The 17708-nt window shown below is 39.8% G+C and overlaps 1 protein-coding gene across 15 annotated transcripts in view; it reads left to right on the forward strand.

The window, feature by feature from the left end:
• Positions 1 to 24: 24 nt before the first annotated feature.
• Positions 25 to 17708, forward strand: part of PBRM1 (polybromo 1) — a 101869-nt gene continuing 84185 nt past the window's right edge. For 13 of the 15 annotated variants that reach the window (XM_060161604.1, XM_060161611.1, XM_060161615.1 and 10 more), the window contains exons 1-6: positions 2960 to 3080; positions 4802 to 4954; positions 5896 to 5993; positions 10256 to 10403; positions 14769 to 14912; positions 17451 to 17567. In XM_060161604.1, the coding sequence (XP_060017587.1) occupies positions 3033 to 3080; positions 4802 to 4954; positions 5896 to 5993; positions 10256 to 10403; positions 14769 to 14912; positions 17451 to 17567 (708 nt within the window). In that variant the 5' untranslated portion in view covers positions 2960 to 3032. Of the gene's footprint in view, positions 127 to 2660; positions 2694 to 2959; positions 3081 to 4801; positions 4955 to 5895; positions 5994 to 10255; positions 10404 to 14768; positions 14913 to 17450; positions 17568 to 17708 lie in introns of those variants that run through there. The other 2 variants (XM_060161609.1, XM_060161610.1) reach the window with 2 other exon arrangements.

The raw sequence follows: 17708 nt of genomic DNA on the forward strand, positions 1-17708 counted from the left end.
GTGAGGGCGGCGGGTGCTGGAGCGACGGCAGCGGCTGGAGGAGCAATAGCAGCAGCCGTGGCGGCCACGGGGCGGGGCGCGGCGGTCGGTGACCGCGGCCGGGGCTGCAGGCGGCGGAGCGGCTGGGTAAGGCCGGGCCCGGGGCGGGCGGGGCCGCTTCCTCTCAGCCGGCTGCCGGGCCTTTGTGTGGGCCCGGGCGGGCGGGAGCAGCGGCGGAGGCCCCGCCCCGGCCGTCGGGATGCGCCGGTCGGGCCGGGCGCGCGGGGCGGGGCATGGCGGCGGGCTTCGGGAAGCGCCTGGCAGCCTTGCCGCACCTGCCTGCCGGGACAAAGGCGCGCAGCGGCCCGGAAACTACCCGCGCCCCGCTTTCCCGCCCCCCGCGGCTGGCCGAGCTCTCGTCGCGGGCAGCTTCAAAACTGTCAACGTTTCCCTTAGTTCCCCGTACCGGTGACAGGTTGGGAAAGTCTTTCATTTTCTCCACAGCTCAGGGCCTCCTTTTTTTGTTGTCGTTTCTTGACGGTTCAGACACAAACTCTCCTAGTAAATTTTTTTTTTTAGTACTTTCTGGATGACTCTGTTCAGACTATTTTTATCAATGGGACTTGTATTTGTCGTGGAGCCCAGGTATAGTTTCTTATATGCAACACCACAAAGAATCGAGATTTTCAAATTGTGTGTGTTTCTGGTTATTTTTTCGTCTCTTAAAATTTTTTTACTGAGAAAGAAGCATAGTTTTGTTATTGTAGGGTAGAAATTGGTGACTTAAAGAGGAAGAAAGATTGGCAAAAATGTAGAAGAGATCCTGAAAAGCAAATGACAAATACACGGTATAGTGGATATAGAAATTATTAGTACAATTATAGAAACATATGTTGGAGTAAAGCATTTTTATTAACTTATTTTCCAGCAAACTAAGACTCCTCAAAAATGATTTCAAGGTATTTTTTTTCCATTTAGTAGTGAACTCTTTTCCCAAGTACAATTCAAAAGCAAATTGGACTCAATACAAAAAAGTAGTATAATTTCTGCCATATCACCTGTTAACAGATTGCCCATATTTTAGATCCAAAGGAAGATTGGAAGGTATCTTTTGAAGAAGTATGTCAAATCAGTAATAAATATGTGTGGATAAATAGAAGGGCTTTGACCACTTTCTTTGGCTTTGGGAGTGTACAGAATATCTTAAGTATTGATATTCTATGCAGATCGCCAAGATTAGTAAATTGCTATCTGTATGATAGACTACTCTCAAGGCATCCAGCATCATGTGAGAGAACACAGAATTGGGAGAATATTCCCTAAGTTAAAACACAGGCTGCAACATAATACATGTGGTTTGTTCATGCTTTTTTTAAAAAAAAAAAAAAAAGGCAACCAGGGCATAGAATAAATACTGAAGGCTGTGAATGCCAACGTTAAGGGTTCTTTTTCTCTGGGAAGTTGGTTTATAAGCGATTTTTTCCCATTTTTGAATCTTCTCTTTTCCAAGATTTTTGTTTTAAACCTGTATTACAGTACTAAGAAATACTAGAAATACAGGAGAGTACTAAAAGTCTATAAACTGTCAAAATATACCATTAGGCTATACTGAGTAAATATTTTCCCAGTTGCACATTGTAAAGTTATTCTTTACTGTCCACTGTAATTTATCATTGGTTGTTAGAGTTTTGGACATCTGACTGTAATCAGTGCCATTTAAAAACTTGTAACTAAGTTTCAGAATCTTTTCTCTTTATAGGAAAAGAATTACTGAATGGATGCTCACAGTCCTTTGAAACTATGCAAACTTTTTTTTTAATGTCTCACTTAAGTGCACTTTTAATATGTCTTATTAAATAGATAAGTTGATCACTGAAACTATGCTATAAGTCAGGCTACAAAAATGGATAAAGTGCTGTTCCTGTGCCCAAGACAGCGTACAATCCTAGAGTTAAAACTTAACATTTTTTTTGTGTTTTGACATTTCAAAGTGATTTCACATACATTTTTCACTGTCATAACAATCCAAGGGAGATATGTACACTGCTGTTCTCATTTTAGAAATAAAGAAACAGATCTGAAAGGTTGTGACTCAAGCAACATCAAACAGAGATGGAAGACCTGGGTCTCTTATCCTGGTCTTCTGAGCTCAGGTCCTATTGCCCCTCCCACCCACCTGGCCACATTGCCTTTGTAGCCAAACTTCCAAAATACATGTTAAAATGTGTTCCTTGGATGAGAAAATATTCGAAAATTATCCTTAAGTTGAATCTTTTTTTTTCTTATCAAAGTAAATTAATGAGTCAAGGAGTTTTGAATATTGTGTGGTCTAAACACCCCCCCCAATGATTTACATTTTTTGTCATTTGATTTTCAGCGGATTATTTATAAAAGTAATTTTGACCTCCTGCCAAATGGTCGAAGGCTTTTTTTTTTTTTTAACCTTTCTAAAGTTGTATGTGATATCTTTTCAGTGCTGATAGGACTTTTGGAAAGAAATGTCTCTCTGAATTTTTTTGACGAGGAGGAGTTTTCCATACTCTGCTCACATGAGCCATTCTTGGTTTGTTCCAGCTTGCTAACACTTGGTGTCACATGTAAGCCTTCCACATGTGTTCACTCTCCATTCCAGCTCTGTGATTGAACTCTGCTCTTATTGACTAGGGTGCAGTTGGGCAGGCATGCTTCGTTCCTGGAATTGACAGTCATTCCGTGTGAGTAAAGGGGAACCTCAGTGAGGCATCTTTATGTATGTGAAAAGCATTTGGTTTTAAAATGGAAGAAATATCAGATACTGTTAGTGCCTGAGCCTTTGCAGCTGTTTGATTGGTGCAAGAAAACTGATATGCCTATTTTCTCCAGATCTCGTATCTTTAGCAGTTCTGCTTGAATGTTTTCTGCCTATTCGTACTCATTTTTACTCCTTTGACCCTTCTTTTTATTTCCCCTGTCTCTGCCTTTTTCTTCTCTTTCAGTTTTGAATATATTAACACTGAATCAGCACTTCTAAAGCCCTGCCTTCTCCCACTGGCTTCACTTGGCCTTCAGACATAATGAGGAGACTGGCTTTTCGAGGAGCTGGTTGTGCTCTGGTAAAGCTGGTAAATTACTGATCATCTACACCCTTTCCCTTTTCTGTCCTTCCTTGCCTTTTCCCTTCCACCTTTCTTAAATTTTGTTATCCTTTTCATAAAGATTCCTGCCTTATGTTCATCAAATTCACTTGTGTCCTTGTCATAGATTGTTTACAAAAGCTTGGTCCTTAGTTTCTTCATTTTAATGAATTGACACCAGTTTATCAGCCTTTTATAAAACAAACAAAAATCAACAAAAGTTGGCTGGCCTTGGCCTACGCCCTTTGAAGCTTTAGCCAGTTGTGGCCGATTGCAAACTAATACACTGTATAACAAACCAAGTCCTAGAGGAAGGAACATCATCATATTAGGCTCTGTTTTTAAACACCATGTGGACTGTAATTCAGAGGAAGAGATAAGAGACTTAGTTTGTTAGTTGGTTACCAGAATTTTTTATTTATTGGTTTGTTTTGCTCCTGCTTTCTGTTCCCTGGAGATACCCAGTTTTTCTCTCCATACTACTGGCAACCCATTCTTTCAGCTACTAGTGTCTTAGTGTCCTGAAATTGAATGTTGATGAGTGACACTGGGATCAGTTTTTTCTTTTTGCTTTAGAGAAAGGCCTGTGAAATCACAATATGCTATTTGATACTGTTTTTAAATTGTATAAGCATTGTAGGACTTTCTCAGGTATGCACCCTTACCTTCTTCTAGCTGTAGCAGGTCATTTCAGTGGTTGCATTTCTTGTGTTATAGTCAAATATATATATATGTGTGTATATATATATATATATATATATTTTTATATATATATATATTTGTAAAGTTGTGTTAAGATTACTTAGCAGCCTGCCTAAAACTTAGAGCAAATATTTACATGTTTCTGGGAGCCCGAGGAGGGCCTAAAACCTCACTTCTGGGGTGCTCTTCAAGATCATCTACTGAAATGTAAAGCTGTGAATTCATGGGAATAGGGTACCTCATATAACTGAAAAGGAGGTTAGTCTGGATTGACAGAAAAGTTTCAAAATGCAATTTTGCTACTTTAGCATAGGTATGGCAAGTATGTTGAGTGTTTTCTGGGGTATGTCTTGTGGATCTTACTTTAATGAATGGAGAAAATTCATTTTCAGTGTGTTAATTTTAGGGTACATCTAAAATGCTAGAAGGTTAATCCTCTGTCCCCTTATCCTTTTGCACTAATTTGCCTCAGGGTCTGCTTCCTGTTTTTTGGTTTTTGTTTTTTTCCAACATGCTGGCCCACCTGGAAAGTGATCATAATCATAAGAAACACTGGGGAAAACAGATGAGGCTGCTGACTCCAGAGGTGACCACCTTAGGGACTCTGTCCCTGAGGCCTGCCTGACTCCCTCAGGGGCTGAGGGATCAGTACCTCCAACACACCATTATATGTGGGTGTACCCACATATATAATTATGTGGGTTTCCAAATTCCAGTCCAGGGTAAATTTGGGGCCAGAAGTGGTTGAGTCATTCAAAATTGGTAAATACAAATGAGTATACTGTTGCTGAATTTGTCCCATCCAAGTTGAAAGTGTAGCATTCTGGTAAGTGAAGGGGCTAAAGCAAGGGCCAGGACTTGCATTGAAAAAAACATAGTTAAGCTTCTTTGCAACAGTGAAAATATTCTCCTAAGTGAACCAGAAGCTTTGTGGCAAGTGGCCAACTGAGGGCTTGGTGGCAGAGTATAAAATTCAGTGTAAGAACATGGCTAATTATTTCTTATAGAAGAAGTTGGATTCCATGGGTTCCAAGAGAAGAAGAGCTACCTCCCCTTCCAGTAGTGTCAGCGGAGACTTTGATGATGGGCACCATTCTGTGTCCACGCCAGGCCCAAGCAGGAAAAGGAGGAGACTTTCCAATCTTCCGACTGTAGACCCTGTAAGTAACTCAGATCACAGTTTCTGCCTTCTGCACAATTCCCTACCTTTCCTTTAATGATAAGCAGTTAAGATGCAAGGCCTCTCAGCTTCTTTTTCCTCTGGCTTGATATTCTTAACCTTTCTTTTATGAAAAGTATACACTTAGCCAGAAGTCTTACAGTAATAGTGTAATTTAATATTATGAAATAATAAAGAATATCATTTTTGTCACATTATATAGTCATTCAAGTAAGTGTGTGCTGTCATGTGCCAAGCACTGTTGTGGTGATTGGGAAAGAACTATGTGTAAGACGAGCTAGTTTTTTACATGGAGCTTAGATGCTAGTGTTGGGGAAGCAGAATGTAAACAGATGAACAAATAAATAATAAAGTATCTTCAGCTAGTGATGAGTGCTAAGAAGAAAAGTTGGGATGATATGGGCTGTTTTGGCCCATACCTTCAGGAAAGATTTCTTTGTGATCAGAAGGCAGCAGCCCTGCAGAGCACTGGGGAAGGGTGTTCCAGGCAGAGGGGCTGGATCAGGAATGGATTTGATGGGTTGTGATTACAGAGAGATGGTCAAGAGGGAGAAGGAAACTGGCAAAGTCTGCCCAGCCAGAGTATACCCTACATACTTTGTGTTAGGAGTTTAGATTTTATTCTCTGATTGGTAAGAAGCCCTCTATTGGATGATTTTTAAACAAGAGTGATATGAACTAATTTTGTTTAAAGGAAAAGAAGATCACCAGTAACATATTCTGATGAAAGATTTAATCATTTAAATGATTTTAAATAAGGAGAGGTACTGTCAGCATACTTTAGACTTGGGTTCCCATGTGGGAATTTGGGGATTCATCGTTCTCTACTGGCATTTTATGTTTTGTTGTTTTTTTTTAAGAACCCCTACACTGACTTTCTGTTCACTTTTCTGGTGATTTTTCTCCTTTTCCTATGTGTAGATTGCCGTGTGCCATGAACTCTACAACACCATCCGAGACTATAAGGATGAGCAGGGCAGGCTCCTCTGTGAGCTCTTCATTAGGGCACCAAAGCGAAGGTGAGTGGGAGGGGTTTGGTCCCGGATCCAAGTTTAAAGTGTTTAATAATTGAGTTTTCCTTTGGAAGGAATGGCTTAGATGATACAGGGGTCTAGATTTTAGTTTCAGTTGTCAAGGTGTAGCGAAGCGCATTTAAAAAAATTTTTGTCTTAATTAAAGAAAAAAATTTTAGTTGTAAAAAATATACAACATGAAATTTACAGTCTTGATTGTTTTTAAAAAACTTTAAGAATAGGTGAATTCAGCAAAGTTGCAAGATACAAAACCAACATACACAAAAATCAGTTGCATTTCTGTACCTTAACAGTGAACAATCCAAAAAGGAGATTAAAGAATAAACCTAACCAACAAGGTGACAGACTTTACACTGAAAACTACACACTTCTGTAAGAAATTAAAACACAAAAAAATGGAAAGATATCCCATGTTCTTGGATTGGAAAACTTAATATTGTTAAGATACCAATACTACCCAAAGCAGTCCACAGAGTCAATGCAAAACCTAACAAAATCCCAACAGAATTTTTTTCAGAAACAAAAAAAACCATCCTGAAAAAGAAGAATGAAATTGGAAGACCATATTAGTCAGGGTTCTCCAGAGAATCAGAACCACTAGGATCTATCTATCTACCTACCTATCTAAAATAAATTTGTGTTGTTTTAAGCCATTAATTTTGTGGTAATTTGTTAGAGCAACAATTGGAAACTAATACAATGAGTTAATTAAAGATTTAGATCCATTCATGAATGTTGATGCCACAGTGGGTAGCCAACAAGCTCTAGGTTGATCTGAAGGCAAACCTCTCACTCCAAAGAGCAGAGCCACCAAGGATGCAGTATCATCATCCTGAATGAGGAGAGCTCTGTAAATTAGTCATGCCAAAAAAGAAGAGTTTTTTTTTTTTAATGAAATCCCTCTCCAGATTTCAGTTAATCAGTAACAATCTTTTGAAAGTTGTCATTTAATTAGCATATGTTATTAAAAGCCCATATTTATTGCTTACTACATGCTAGACACAGTACTAAGTGCTTTCCAGGCCTCATCTTGTTTAAACCTGAGCAGTATTGTTATCACAGTTTATAGATGACAACTTGTACAAGTTCTCAGAACTATTGAGGATAACCAGAATTCAGACTCAGGTTTTTCTGATTCTAAAGCCTGTGGTCTTAACCAGTATGTTGTATAGGGAAGCAGCATCATATTGTAGTACACAAGCACCTCATGGAAAAGGACTGCCCCTCTGCTGCCTGCTTTCCACCAGCTGAGGGGCAGAAAATACAGGCCTTTGGTGCTAGAGCACTGTCTTCTAGCCTCCATGACGCAGTACTTTAGGAGCACTGCTGCCTTCCCCCCAGTGCTGTGCCTGCCTGCGTCTCTGCTCCTCCTCTGTGGAATGCATGTTTTCTCAAGAGCCTGTGGGAAGAAGTACTGCTCAGAGCCATGCATTTGTGAATCTCTTTTTGAGACTTTGTTTTGATTAGTATGTTAGGCTGCTTGTACTAGGACATCCAAATTAACAATGGCTGAAACAAGAACAATTGCTTTCTCTCATGTACAACTCCTATTCTGTGAGGTCTTCAGGGCCGAGATACTGTCTGTCTTTTTATTCTGCTGTGCTTGGGGTATCGCCCTTGTCTGCATGGTCTGAGACGGCTCACCACCACAACTACCTTCTGGCCCATAGGAAAAAAGAAACATGTTAGGATGTGACCTGGACGTGGTACATTTCAGCTCTTGCATTGGTCAGAACTTAGCTGCAACATGGCTAAGAATTTGGCCTTTAGTACCCAGGCAGGAGCTTAGAATGCTGTCATCTTGGGAAGGAGGCAAAATAGGTTTAGGGGTAGCCAGCAGGCTCTGCACATCAGGCAGAGTGTTTCTCACTTTTCTGGTTAAAACTCTTAGTTGTGCTTTGACTATTCTGTGGCCATATTATGGCAGGGTGCCCTCACCTATTGTTGAAAGAGAAAAGCTCTTAAGACATGTACTTCACAATCCTATGTGTGTGTGTATGTGTGCACAGAGTCTGGAAGAATATTAATAGTGCTTTTAACTCTGGATGAATAGGGACAGTTTTTACTTTTCTATACTTTTCTGTATGTTGATTTAAGTGGGAAAAACCAGTTAGAGCTATTTCATTTTCAAAGTGAGGGGACCTTGTTTTGATCACATTATATAGAGTGGAATGTTGGGATCCTGACCTTTTTTTCTATATGGCAATTCTGAAAATGTTTGTGAGGAACCCCCTAGCAGAGCTTCTGGGAGATAATGTCCTTTCTAGGTATGTGTCCTCATTGCATTGTCAGTTGTCTACAGATAATCCCCCAAGCCTGAGAGGCTGCCGAGGCCCAGCTTTAGCAAGGAGCAGTGGACTATGGCCCATCAGGCCCAGGCGGAGAGAGCCATCTAGGATAGCAAGTTAACAAAGCCCTAATGTTCACTCTGAGAAAGTCCCTTGGTACCACTGACAACATTGATATTAGGCCTGGGTGGGCCTTTGTTGTTACTCACTGAGACCTTTATGTTCTTACACTTTCTTTGAATAGCAGATTGAATACTCCTTTTATCCCCTCGTACTTAATTTTGTAGTTCACTGAAATCGTAAGTAGTTGATAAGGGTTTAAAAACTTAATTTACTCTTCTTCCTTTCCCTTCCTGGAGAATTCAAAGTCATTAGGTGAGGCTGAGCAAGGTAGGAATCTGCAAGGGAGACAAGCGGTGGGGGTATGGGGTAGGGGTTGTGGACAGTAGCCGTGTCACAGGCTGTTACATAGCCTGGAGTTACCTTTCCATAAAGTACAAGGGGTAAAAGAGTAACTTGGTCAGTTGAGAAGCTTGGCAGACCATAATCAAGTGACCAAAATCAACCTCATCTAAGTAGTGACATGAGTTGAAATTAAGCGCCACCTGATAGAATACAGTGAGATGAATATAGCATCATCAGAATTTATTCCTCAGGAGAAGAGACAACCCCAGATTAAGGGACACTCTACAAAATAACTGGCCTATAATTTTCAAAAGTATTAAGATCATCAAAGTCAAGGAAAGACTAAGGAACTGTTTCAGAATGAAGGAAACTGAGGAAACATAACTGAATGCAGCATGATTCACATTGATCCTTTTTCTATAAAGGACAATTTTGCAACAGTTGGCAAAATATAAATGGGTTCTGAGGATTAGATGATGAGACTGTATCAAAGTGAATTTTCTGATTTTGATGATTGAACTGTGGTCCTTTTTTGTAGGAAAAACACACAACTCTTCAGCAGCTTACTCTCAAATGGTTCAGAAAAAACATTCTGTGTACTATTCTTGCAATTTTTATGTTAAAGCAAAAAGTTTTTAAAAATTAAATATATCATACATACATGGCTAAAACATGTCAGCCAGTGAGTGTCCCAGGAGAAATTAAAGCCTTAATGACAACATTCTTCATATGTAGTAACTTACCCTCTTACACATCTAGGATGAGTTTTATCTACCCCTGAGGGAGAATTGTGAAAAACAATTGCTTAGATAATTTTGCAGAAGGTTTACTTGTCTCATGGAACTCCATTTGAAAAAAAGCCAGAAGGAATAATAATAAACATCCATGAACCAAAACCCAACTTAAGAAATTATTGTAACTACCTTTAAAGTGTCCCCTCCTCTCCAAGAGATAACCACTATCCTTAATTTTCTGTGTATCATTCCCATGCCTTTTTTGTTTTGTCATGTTTGTTCATGTCTTATGCCCTTTTATCTTTGGTAAGCTCCTTGTGCCAAGGGCCTCATCTTTCTCTTTTGTCACTTTAGTACTTGATGTTAGAGCAGCATATATACTGGGCACTTGATAGCACTTGGTAGAGAAAGTTCTGTGGTCACTACCTGAAGAAAGATAATCCATTTCGTAAGTTTATAAAGAGCTTTGGAACATACCTGTTTTCAGCCATTATTGAACCCCATGAAAGGTAAGTCATTTTCATTTACAGGAGATACCATTGACATGGTTTTAGTGTTGGTGCCTTAAATCTTAAATATTTTGCATATAAAAGACTATCACAGATGTTAATTTAGGTTTCTATATCACCAATATGTATTTTGAAAAGGGCGTGCATATTCGTCTTGCTTTTGTTATTCCTTCTCAGTTCCAATAATGAGAGTACATCTAGTATGTTCTGTCACTTGGCGTGTTGGACGTTACCACAGAGTTTTGAGACATAACTTTTTATGGGCTTTTGATTAATAAATATCTTTTTAAAAAACATTAAATTATTGACAGAAATCAACCAGACTATTATGAAGTGGTTTCTCAGCCCATTGACTTGATGAAAATCCAACAGAAACTAAAAATGGAAGAGTATGATGATGTTAATCTGCTGACTGCTGACTTCCAGTTGCTTTTTAACAATGCAAAGGCCTATTATAAGGTAAGAAAGCATCAAATTTGGAAGATATCCAATTTGGTAATTGTGTGGCTTTTTAATATCAGGCTGGTAGATAAGTAGTGGTTTTTCATTTGGTAATTTGAGTTTGCATTTCTCTTGTTAGTAAAGAAAACTGAAGATTAATATGATTATGACCCATTCTTGTTTCTTCTGTGTCTGCTCAAATCTTTTGCCCGTTTCTTGGGTTGTTTGTCATTTTCATATTTACTTTCAGAAATTTTTTTGTTCTAGATACTAATCCTTTTTTTGGTTATGTGTGTTGCAAATATCTTCTCCCACTGTTTGGCTATTTTTTCACTCTTTGTGGTGTCTTTTTTTTTTAATATTTATATATTTATTTTGGCTGCACCAGGTCTTAGTTGCGGCATGTTTGGTTGCAGCATGCAGGATCTTTAGTTGTGGCATGCGGACTTCTTAGTTGCGGCATGCATGTGGGATCTAGTTCCCCGACCAAGGATCAAACCCGGGCCCCCTGCATTGGGAGCGTGGAGTCCCACCCACTGGACCACCAGGGAAGTCCCTGTGGTGTCTTTTGATGAACAGAAGGTTTTTTATTTTAATATAGTTAGATTTATTAGTCTTTAACTTTGTGGTTTATCCTTCTTTGTATCTTGTTTCAGAAAACTCTCCTGCCCAAAGATTATAAAGATATTCTCTTATTTTCTTCTGAAAGTTTAATAGTCTTGTCTTTCGTGTATAAGCCTTTAGTGCAGCTGGGATTGATTGTTGTGTCTTCTCTGAGGTAGGGATCTATTTTTTTTCCACAGGTATAAGCAGCACCTTGAAATGGCCATCCGCTTCACATTTGTCTGTGGTGGTAATGCTGGCGTTGATTCCATGTGCTCATGGGTCTCTTTGTGGCCCTTTATTCTGTTCCTTTTGTTCTGGCCAGCTTATCTAAAACTGAGCTATTCTATTTCTACCTTAATTTCTGTGGCTTTATAATTCTTTATCTGGCAAAGAAACTGTTTTGATTATTTTTATACATTTTAATATTAGTGTGTTAAGTCAACAAGGACCAAAAAGATTGTTTGAATTTGTATTGGAATTGCATGGGCTGTGTAGATTGTATTTTGGAGAATTGACATAATTGTGATGTTGATTATTCCAGTCTGTGAATTTGGTACGTCTTCATTTGTCTTTTTAGCATAGCTTTAAATGTTTTTTCATCAAGATTCTGCAAAAATGTTAGATTTATTCTTAATGCTGTGTGTATATATTTTTTCTTTAATTAAGATATAATTCACACACTCTTTTAAAGTGTAGAGTTTGGGGCTTCCCTGGTGGCGCAGTGGTTAACAATCTGCCTACCAATGCAGGGGACACGGGTTCGAGCCCTGGCCTGGGAAGATCCCACATGCCACAGAGCAACTAAGCCCATGTGCCACAACTACTGAGCCTGTGCTCTAGAGCCCGCAAGCCACACTACTGAGCCTACGTGCCACAACTACTAAAGCCCGTGCACCTAGAGCCCATGCTTCACAAGAGAAGCCACCGCAATGAGAAGCCTACACACCACAGCGAAGAGTAGCCCCTGCTCGCTGCAACTAGAGAAAGCCTGCGTGCAGCAATGAAGACCCAATGCAGCCAAATAAATAAATAAATAAATTGGTATCTTAAATGCCCTTCTAAATAATGCAAAACCTTAGAATAATGTAACTCTGATCTTTTTATTTATGCTATTGATGTTTTGTATTTTATTTCTATTGTGATAAATTTTTAATCCCATAAAATAATGTTACTGTTTTATATAGTCACTTTTTTTACTTACAAATATATTACTGTCTTTATTCTTCATTCTTATATTGCTATTGAGAAATATCTGTCAGTATAACTGTATTTCCTTTGAAGGTTACCTGTCTTTTCTTTCTAGCTATCTTTAGTATTTTCTTTATGTCTTTTATATTCTGCAGTTGCACTGTGATATGTCTCGATACGAATATCTTATTATTATAGAATTTGGGAGTTGTAGATCTTTCTAAATCTTTGGGTTGGTATTTTTCATCAGTTCTGGAAAGTTTTCAGCCATTATGTCTTTGTATATTGCCCTTTCCCCATTCTCTCTTCTTGTAGAACTGTGACTGGATGTTATATTAGAACTCTCTTAGGTTTCCATTTCTCTTAACTTTTTGTAGTCCCCTTTTTTGTGTCACTATTGCTTTTTAGGTCATATTTTTAGTTATGTTTTTCTTTTTTTTTAATGTATATATATTTTTAATTAATTTATTTATATTTGGCTGCATTGGATCTTCATTGCAGTACACGGGCTTCTCATTGCAGTGGCTTCTCTTGTTGCAGAGCACGGGCTTCAGTAGTTGTGGTGCACGTGCTTCAGTAGTTGTGGCTCACGGGGTCTAGAGCACAGGCTCAGTAGTTGTGGCGCACGGGCTTAGTTGCTCAGCAGCATGTGGGATCTTCCTGGACCAGGGCTCAAACCTGTGTCCCCTCCATTGGCAGGCGGATTCTTAACCACTGTGCCACGAGGGAAGCCCCCAGTTCTTATATTTTTCTTTGAAATCTGCTCTTAAACCAATCTATTGAGTTCTTACATTTTAATGTTTATATTTTTCTTATTTTCGAAGTAGTTTCTATTTTGGGGATTGCTTATGTCTTCAGTCCTATTATTTCTTTAAACGTTTTCAACATATTTTTTATTCTGTAGCAGATAATTCAATATCTGAATTATTTGCATGTGTTTTTGCTGTCATTTCTGCTAGCTTTCTCTTGTGACTCTTTTCTTATTTTTTCCCTTTGATATTTGGCTGCACTGGGTCTTTGTTGCTGTGCATGGGCTTTCTCTGGTTGTGGCAAGCGGGGGCTACTCTTCGTTGCGGTGCGTGGGCTTCTCATTGCGGTGGCTTCTCATTGTGGAGCATGGGCTCTAGGCGCGCAGGCTTCAGTAGCTGCAGCACGTGGGCTCTGTAGTCGTGGTGCGTAGGCTCTAGAGTGCAGGCTCAGTAGTTGTGGTGGGTGGGCTTGTTGCTCCTCGGCATGTGGGATCTTCCCAGACCAGGGATCGAACCCATGTCCCCTGCATTAGCAGACAGATTCTCTACCACTGCACCACCAGGGAAGTCCTCTTGTGATTCTTATTCTTGTGTGTTTCATGAATTTTGACTATGAACTTATATTTCTTGGAACTTTATCTATAGGGAGACTTAGGCTTAGATTGAAGTTGGGTTCATCTAGAGAAGATTTGTTGCTTATCCCAGGCACCTGGCCTCTCTTCGTTAGGGCTAGCTTATGGTGAAGAGTTCTCAGAGGAGATTCCTCTCATGCCTCTCTTCTCTCCAAAGTGCCATGGGTTTAGCTGGGTGGAGGTTGAGGTCGGTAGTCTTCCTTTTCCCTGGCAGCAGAGAAACTGAATTGTTTTGAATTCCCAGTTACACTGCATCCATGGCCTTTGGATTCCCAGCTTTGGGCAGACCCTGGCCTTTATCTCTTGTCCTTGCAGCCTCAAGGAGGCTTGAAAACTAAAGGTTAGGTTATCTTGTCTTATAGGTGCCTTCAGGTGAAGGCAGTGTTCTTGTTCATCCGGGTTCCTGCTTTTACTCTATTCTTGCTTTTATGAACATTGCTTACTCCTTATTGGCAGCACACGGATACATTTTTAAAGCTTTACTCTTTGTTTAACATTGCATGCAGCATTATTATTTTTCTTTTTTAAAAATATTTATTTATTTATTTGGCTGTACCGGGTCTTAGTTGTGGCGTGGGGGGTCTTTGTTGTAGCACAAGGGATCTTTAACTGTGGCATGTGGGATCTAGTTCTCTGACCAGGGATCAAACCCGGGCCCCCTGCATTAGGAGCACAGAGTCTTAGCCACTGGACCACCAGGGAAGTCCCCCAGCATTGTTCTTACTGGAAAGTTTCAGTTAGTTTATCCCCACCATACTTCAGGAAAAGAAAATATTCAAATAAGGTGTTAAATAGTTTAAAAATAGAAGTGATAATCAGGACAATCATTAGCTTCTGTCCTTTAGTCTTGTATCCCTTAAGCTGGGTCTTATCCTTTAAATTGCCTTTCTTAGTGTATTAGTAATAATTAGCCTTTATTTAGCAAATCATTTATTTTTTTCTTCAAGTCTTTCTGTAATGAGATAGGGCATAAATAAATAAAATAATTTCATTCCAGAATGCCTTTAAAACATACACTTAGTTCTTCAGAAGAGGAATTGAGGCCCATGTATCTTTTACTCGTAAGAATTTTTAAATTTGTAATAGAGTTTTCAAAGTTATGTCTTAGAATACCAATCTGCTGGAACAGGATGCTTTAAAAGTAGTAACTGATTTACAATAAAATACTAAAGTGATATTTTTTTTCTCTTCTCCTTGCTAATGTACAGCCAGATTCTCCTGAATATAAAGCTGCTTGCAAACTCTGGGATTTGTACCTTCGAACAAGAAATGAGTTTGTTCAGAAAGGAGAAGCAGATGATGAAGATGATGATGAAGATGGGCAAGACAATCAAGGCACAGTGACTGAAGGAGTAAGTGTGCCACTGGAATAGGTGATAGATAGGCTACTGGGAGGTGGATGAGGCCCCTGCCTGTGATTTCTCTTGGCCACTGTGGGCAGGTGGGCTTTCTGTGCAGTTGTGTTGGTAAGTGGGAGGGTAAAGGAACACGCAGCCAGCGAGCCCCATTCCAGTTACAAGGGATTCTAGGACATCCTGCACTACATGTAACATGCATGGTTGCTTTCATGAATTGCTCTTACATTAATGCATATTTCCTGCTCAGTTTTAAAGAGAATCTTCATATTATCAAGGACTGGTCCAGTATTGCTATATTGAGATATTTTGTAAGGGTAGGCAGTGTTGTGATTGAAAGTTGGAAAGTTGATGAAGTCACTTTAGTTAGGAATATTTTTGTGGGTTAGGCTGGTTCCTAGAACATGCCAGGTGTGTTCCTGCCTCTGGAATTTTGCAGTTGCTCTTACTTCTGCTTCCTTTGACTCTGCCTGTGACTATGTCTTCTGCATTATTCTAACATCACTTAAAATAATGTAAACTGGGAGAAGGGGCTTCCCTGGTGGCGCAGTGGTTGAGAGTCCACCTGCCGATGCAGGGGACGTGGGTTCGTGCCCTGGTCCGGGAGGATCCCACGTGCCGCGGAGCGGCTGGGCCCGTGAGCCATGGCCGCTGAGCCTGCGTGTCCGGAGCCTGTGCTCCGCAACGGGAGAGGCCACAACAGTGAGAGGCCCCCGTACCACAAAAAAAAAAAAAAAAAAAAACTGAGAGAAGACTTTCCTAACCACTCTGTCAAATTGTTTGCTCTGTGCTCCTCCTTTCCCATCATCACATCACTCTGTTCTGTGATCTATAGTTTTTATCACTATATGTGAAATAACGTATTTAGAATTAGTTTATGTGTTTACTTTCTGTCTTCCTCAAGTAAAATGATAGCTCCACAAAAGATATCACCTTGTTTACCTATTCTGGCATCTAGACTCTGCCCGACATGTAGGTACTGAAAAATACTTGCTGAATGAACACACATGTTTAAAAAGAGGAAAAAGAACAGTAAAAGGAATTGCATCTCTCTTCTGCAACTAAATAGTAAGACACCCAAAGAATAAGTTATGTGAATGCATTCATACTCCCTGCTCCCTTTGTCATCTGCAACATTTTTCCAAAGTAGCTGGTTGGGTTGGGAGAAGAGGAATCTTGGCTGCAGGACATAACTCACCTCTTTGAAGCTTACTCTGTAGTGTCATGTTTTAACTAGTAAGTAAATGACTTAAAAACGAATATTTTCGTCTGCTTTCATCAGTGTTATCTTGGTTCTTCTCTAAGCTTAGGTGGTTGGTGAGTCTCAGCTAATCACATATCTTATATGTTAAATATTTATTGCGTGTCTGTTTGCCAGGTGTTGTGCTGGTAGGCTCAAGAGATGTCAGTACCCTCTCTCTGGGCTTAATGTTGGACTTTAAAATTGAGACTTTACTAAATAAGACTTCTGTTGGATTAGGACAAAAATACTAGTGCTTTTATGATTTAAACCAGAATTAACCATTAATCTTTACTTTATATGCCCAAAACATGGTTTGGACTTAAAATACTATTTAATATAAACCTTGACTGAGACATCCCATTTCTGACTGTAGAACAGGGGTCCATGGCCTGTTAGGAACCAGGCTGCACAACAGGAGGTGAGCGGCAGGCGAGCGAGCGACGCTTCCATCTGCCGCTCCCCATTGCTCTCGTTACCACCTGAACCATCCTCTGCATTGCTCGCATTACCACCTGACCACCCACCCTCCCCATCCGTGGAAAAATTTTCTTCCACGAAACCAGTCCCTGGGGCCAAAAAGCTTGGGGACTGCTGCTCTAGAAACTGGCTTCAGACTTAGACCCTCCCTGTCCACCTACTCTTTGGGACATATCTTTTCCCATATTGAAACAGTGACTAAGGTAGGAGTAAGCCAGCCAGTGTGGAGAGCAGAAGTGATTGCATCAATTGGCTTAATCTCCATTCAATTTTGATATAACTTGAATTCGGTTGTTAGATCTGGCAGAGCACCCCACAGTTAAAAGTATGTAGTTCCAGAAGTATTTAGTTGTTCCACCAGAATACCAAGATTTCAGTATACGTGAACAGCAGATACAGAAATGGGCAGGTATCATGGGGCACGTTTTCTCCATCTCAGTTACTCAGACCCTTGAAAGGTATGCATTTCCATCATTTCACACATATGGCACTTTAACTTCACTGTTGCAGTGTTTGCTGTGAATAGAGTTCAGTAAAAGGACCTGATTCAAAGGATTTAGTTACTGAAATAATATGAGTGGCCTCATTAGTTTCAAATATGCTGTCCTGGGAGTGTAACCCCTCATGACCAGCATCAGAGAATTTCTGTGGTATTCTTGAAAATTGTACTTAAAATAAGTATTGTTTAGAAGTTGCTCTTTTGAATTAGCTGTAAAATTTTAGAAGGTGTTTAATATCAGCATTTATTTTTGGATTTCTCTCACCAAGGTACATATTTCTTCCCTCTCTCATTCCTTACAACCGCCTCTCCCCAGTCTTCTCCAAGTTACTTGAAGGAGATCCTGGAGCAGCTTCTTGAAGCCATAGTTGTAGCCACAAATCCATCAGGACGTCTCATTAGCGAACTTTTTCAGAAACTGCCTTCTAAAGTGGTAAGTGATGCAGTTGAAGACAGGTGGATTAAAGTGTTTTTTGTTTTTGTTTTTTAAGTACTTCAGAAATTCTGTTAGTTCTTAGTAAATAAGGCATTGGAGATAGCCAACAGATCCTCCTCATGGCCTCAACAGTAAGCA

The sequence above is a fragment of the Lagenorhynchus albirostris genome, chromosome 10 (assembly GCF_949774975.1).
Source record: "Lagenorhynchus albirostris chromosome 10, mLagAlb1.1, whole genome shotgun sequence".
Lineage (NCBI taxonomy): Eukaryota > Metazoa > Chordata > Mammalia > Artiodactyla > Delphinidae > Lagenorhynchus > Lagenorhynchus albirostris.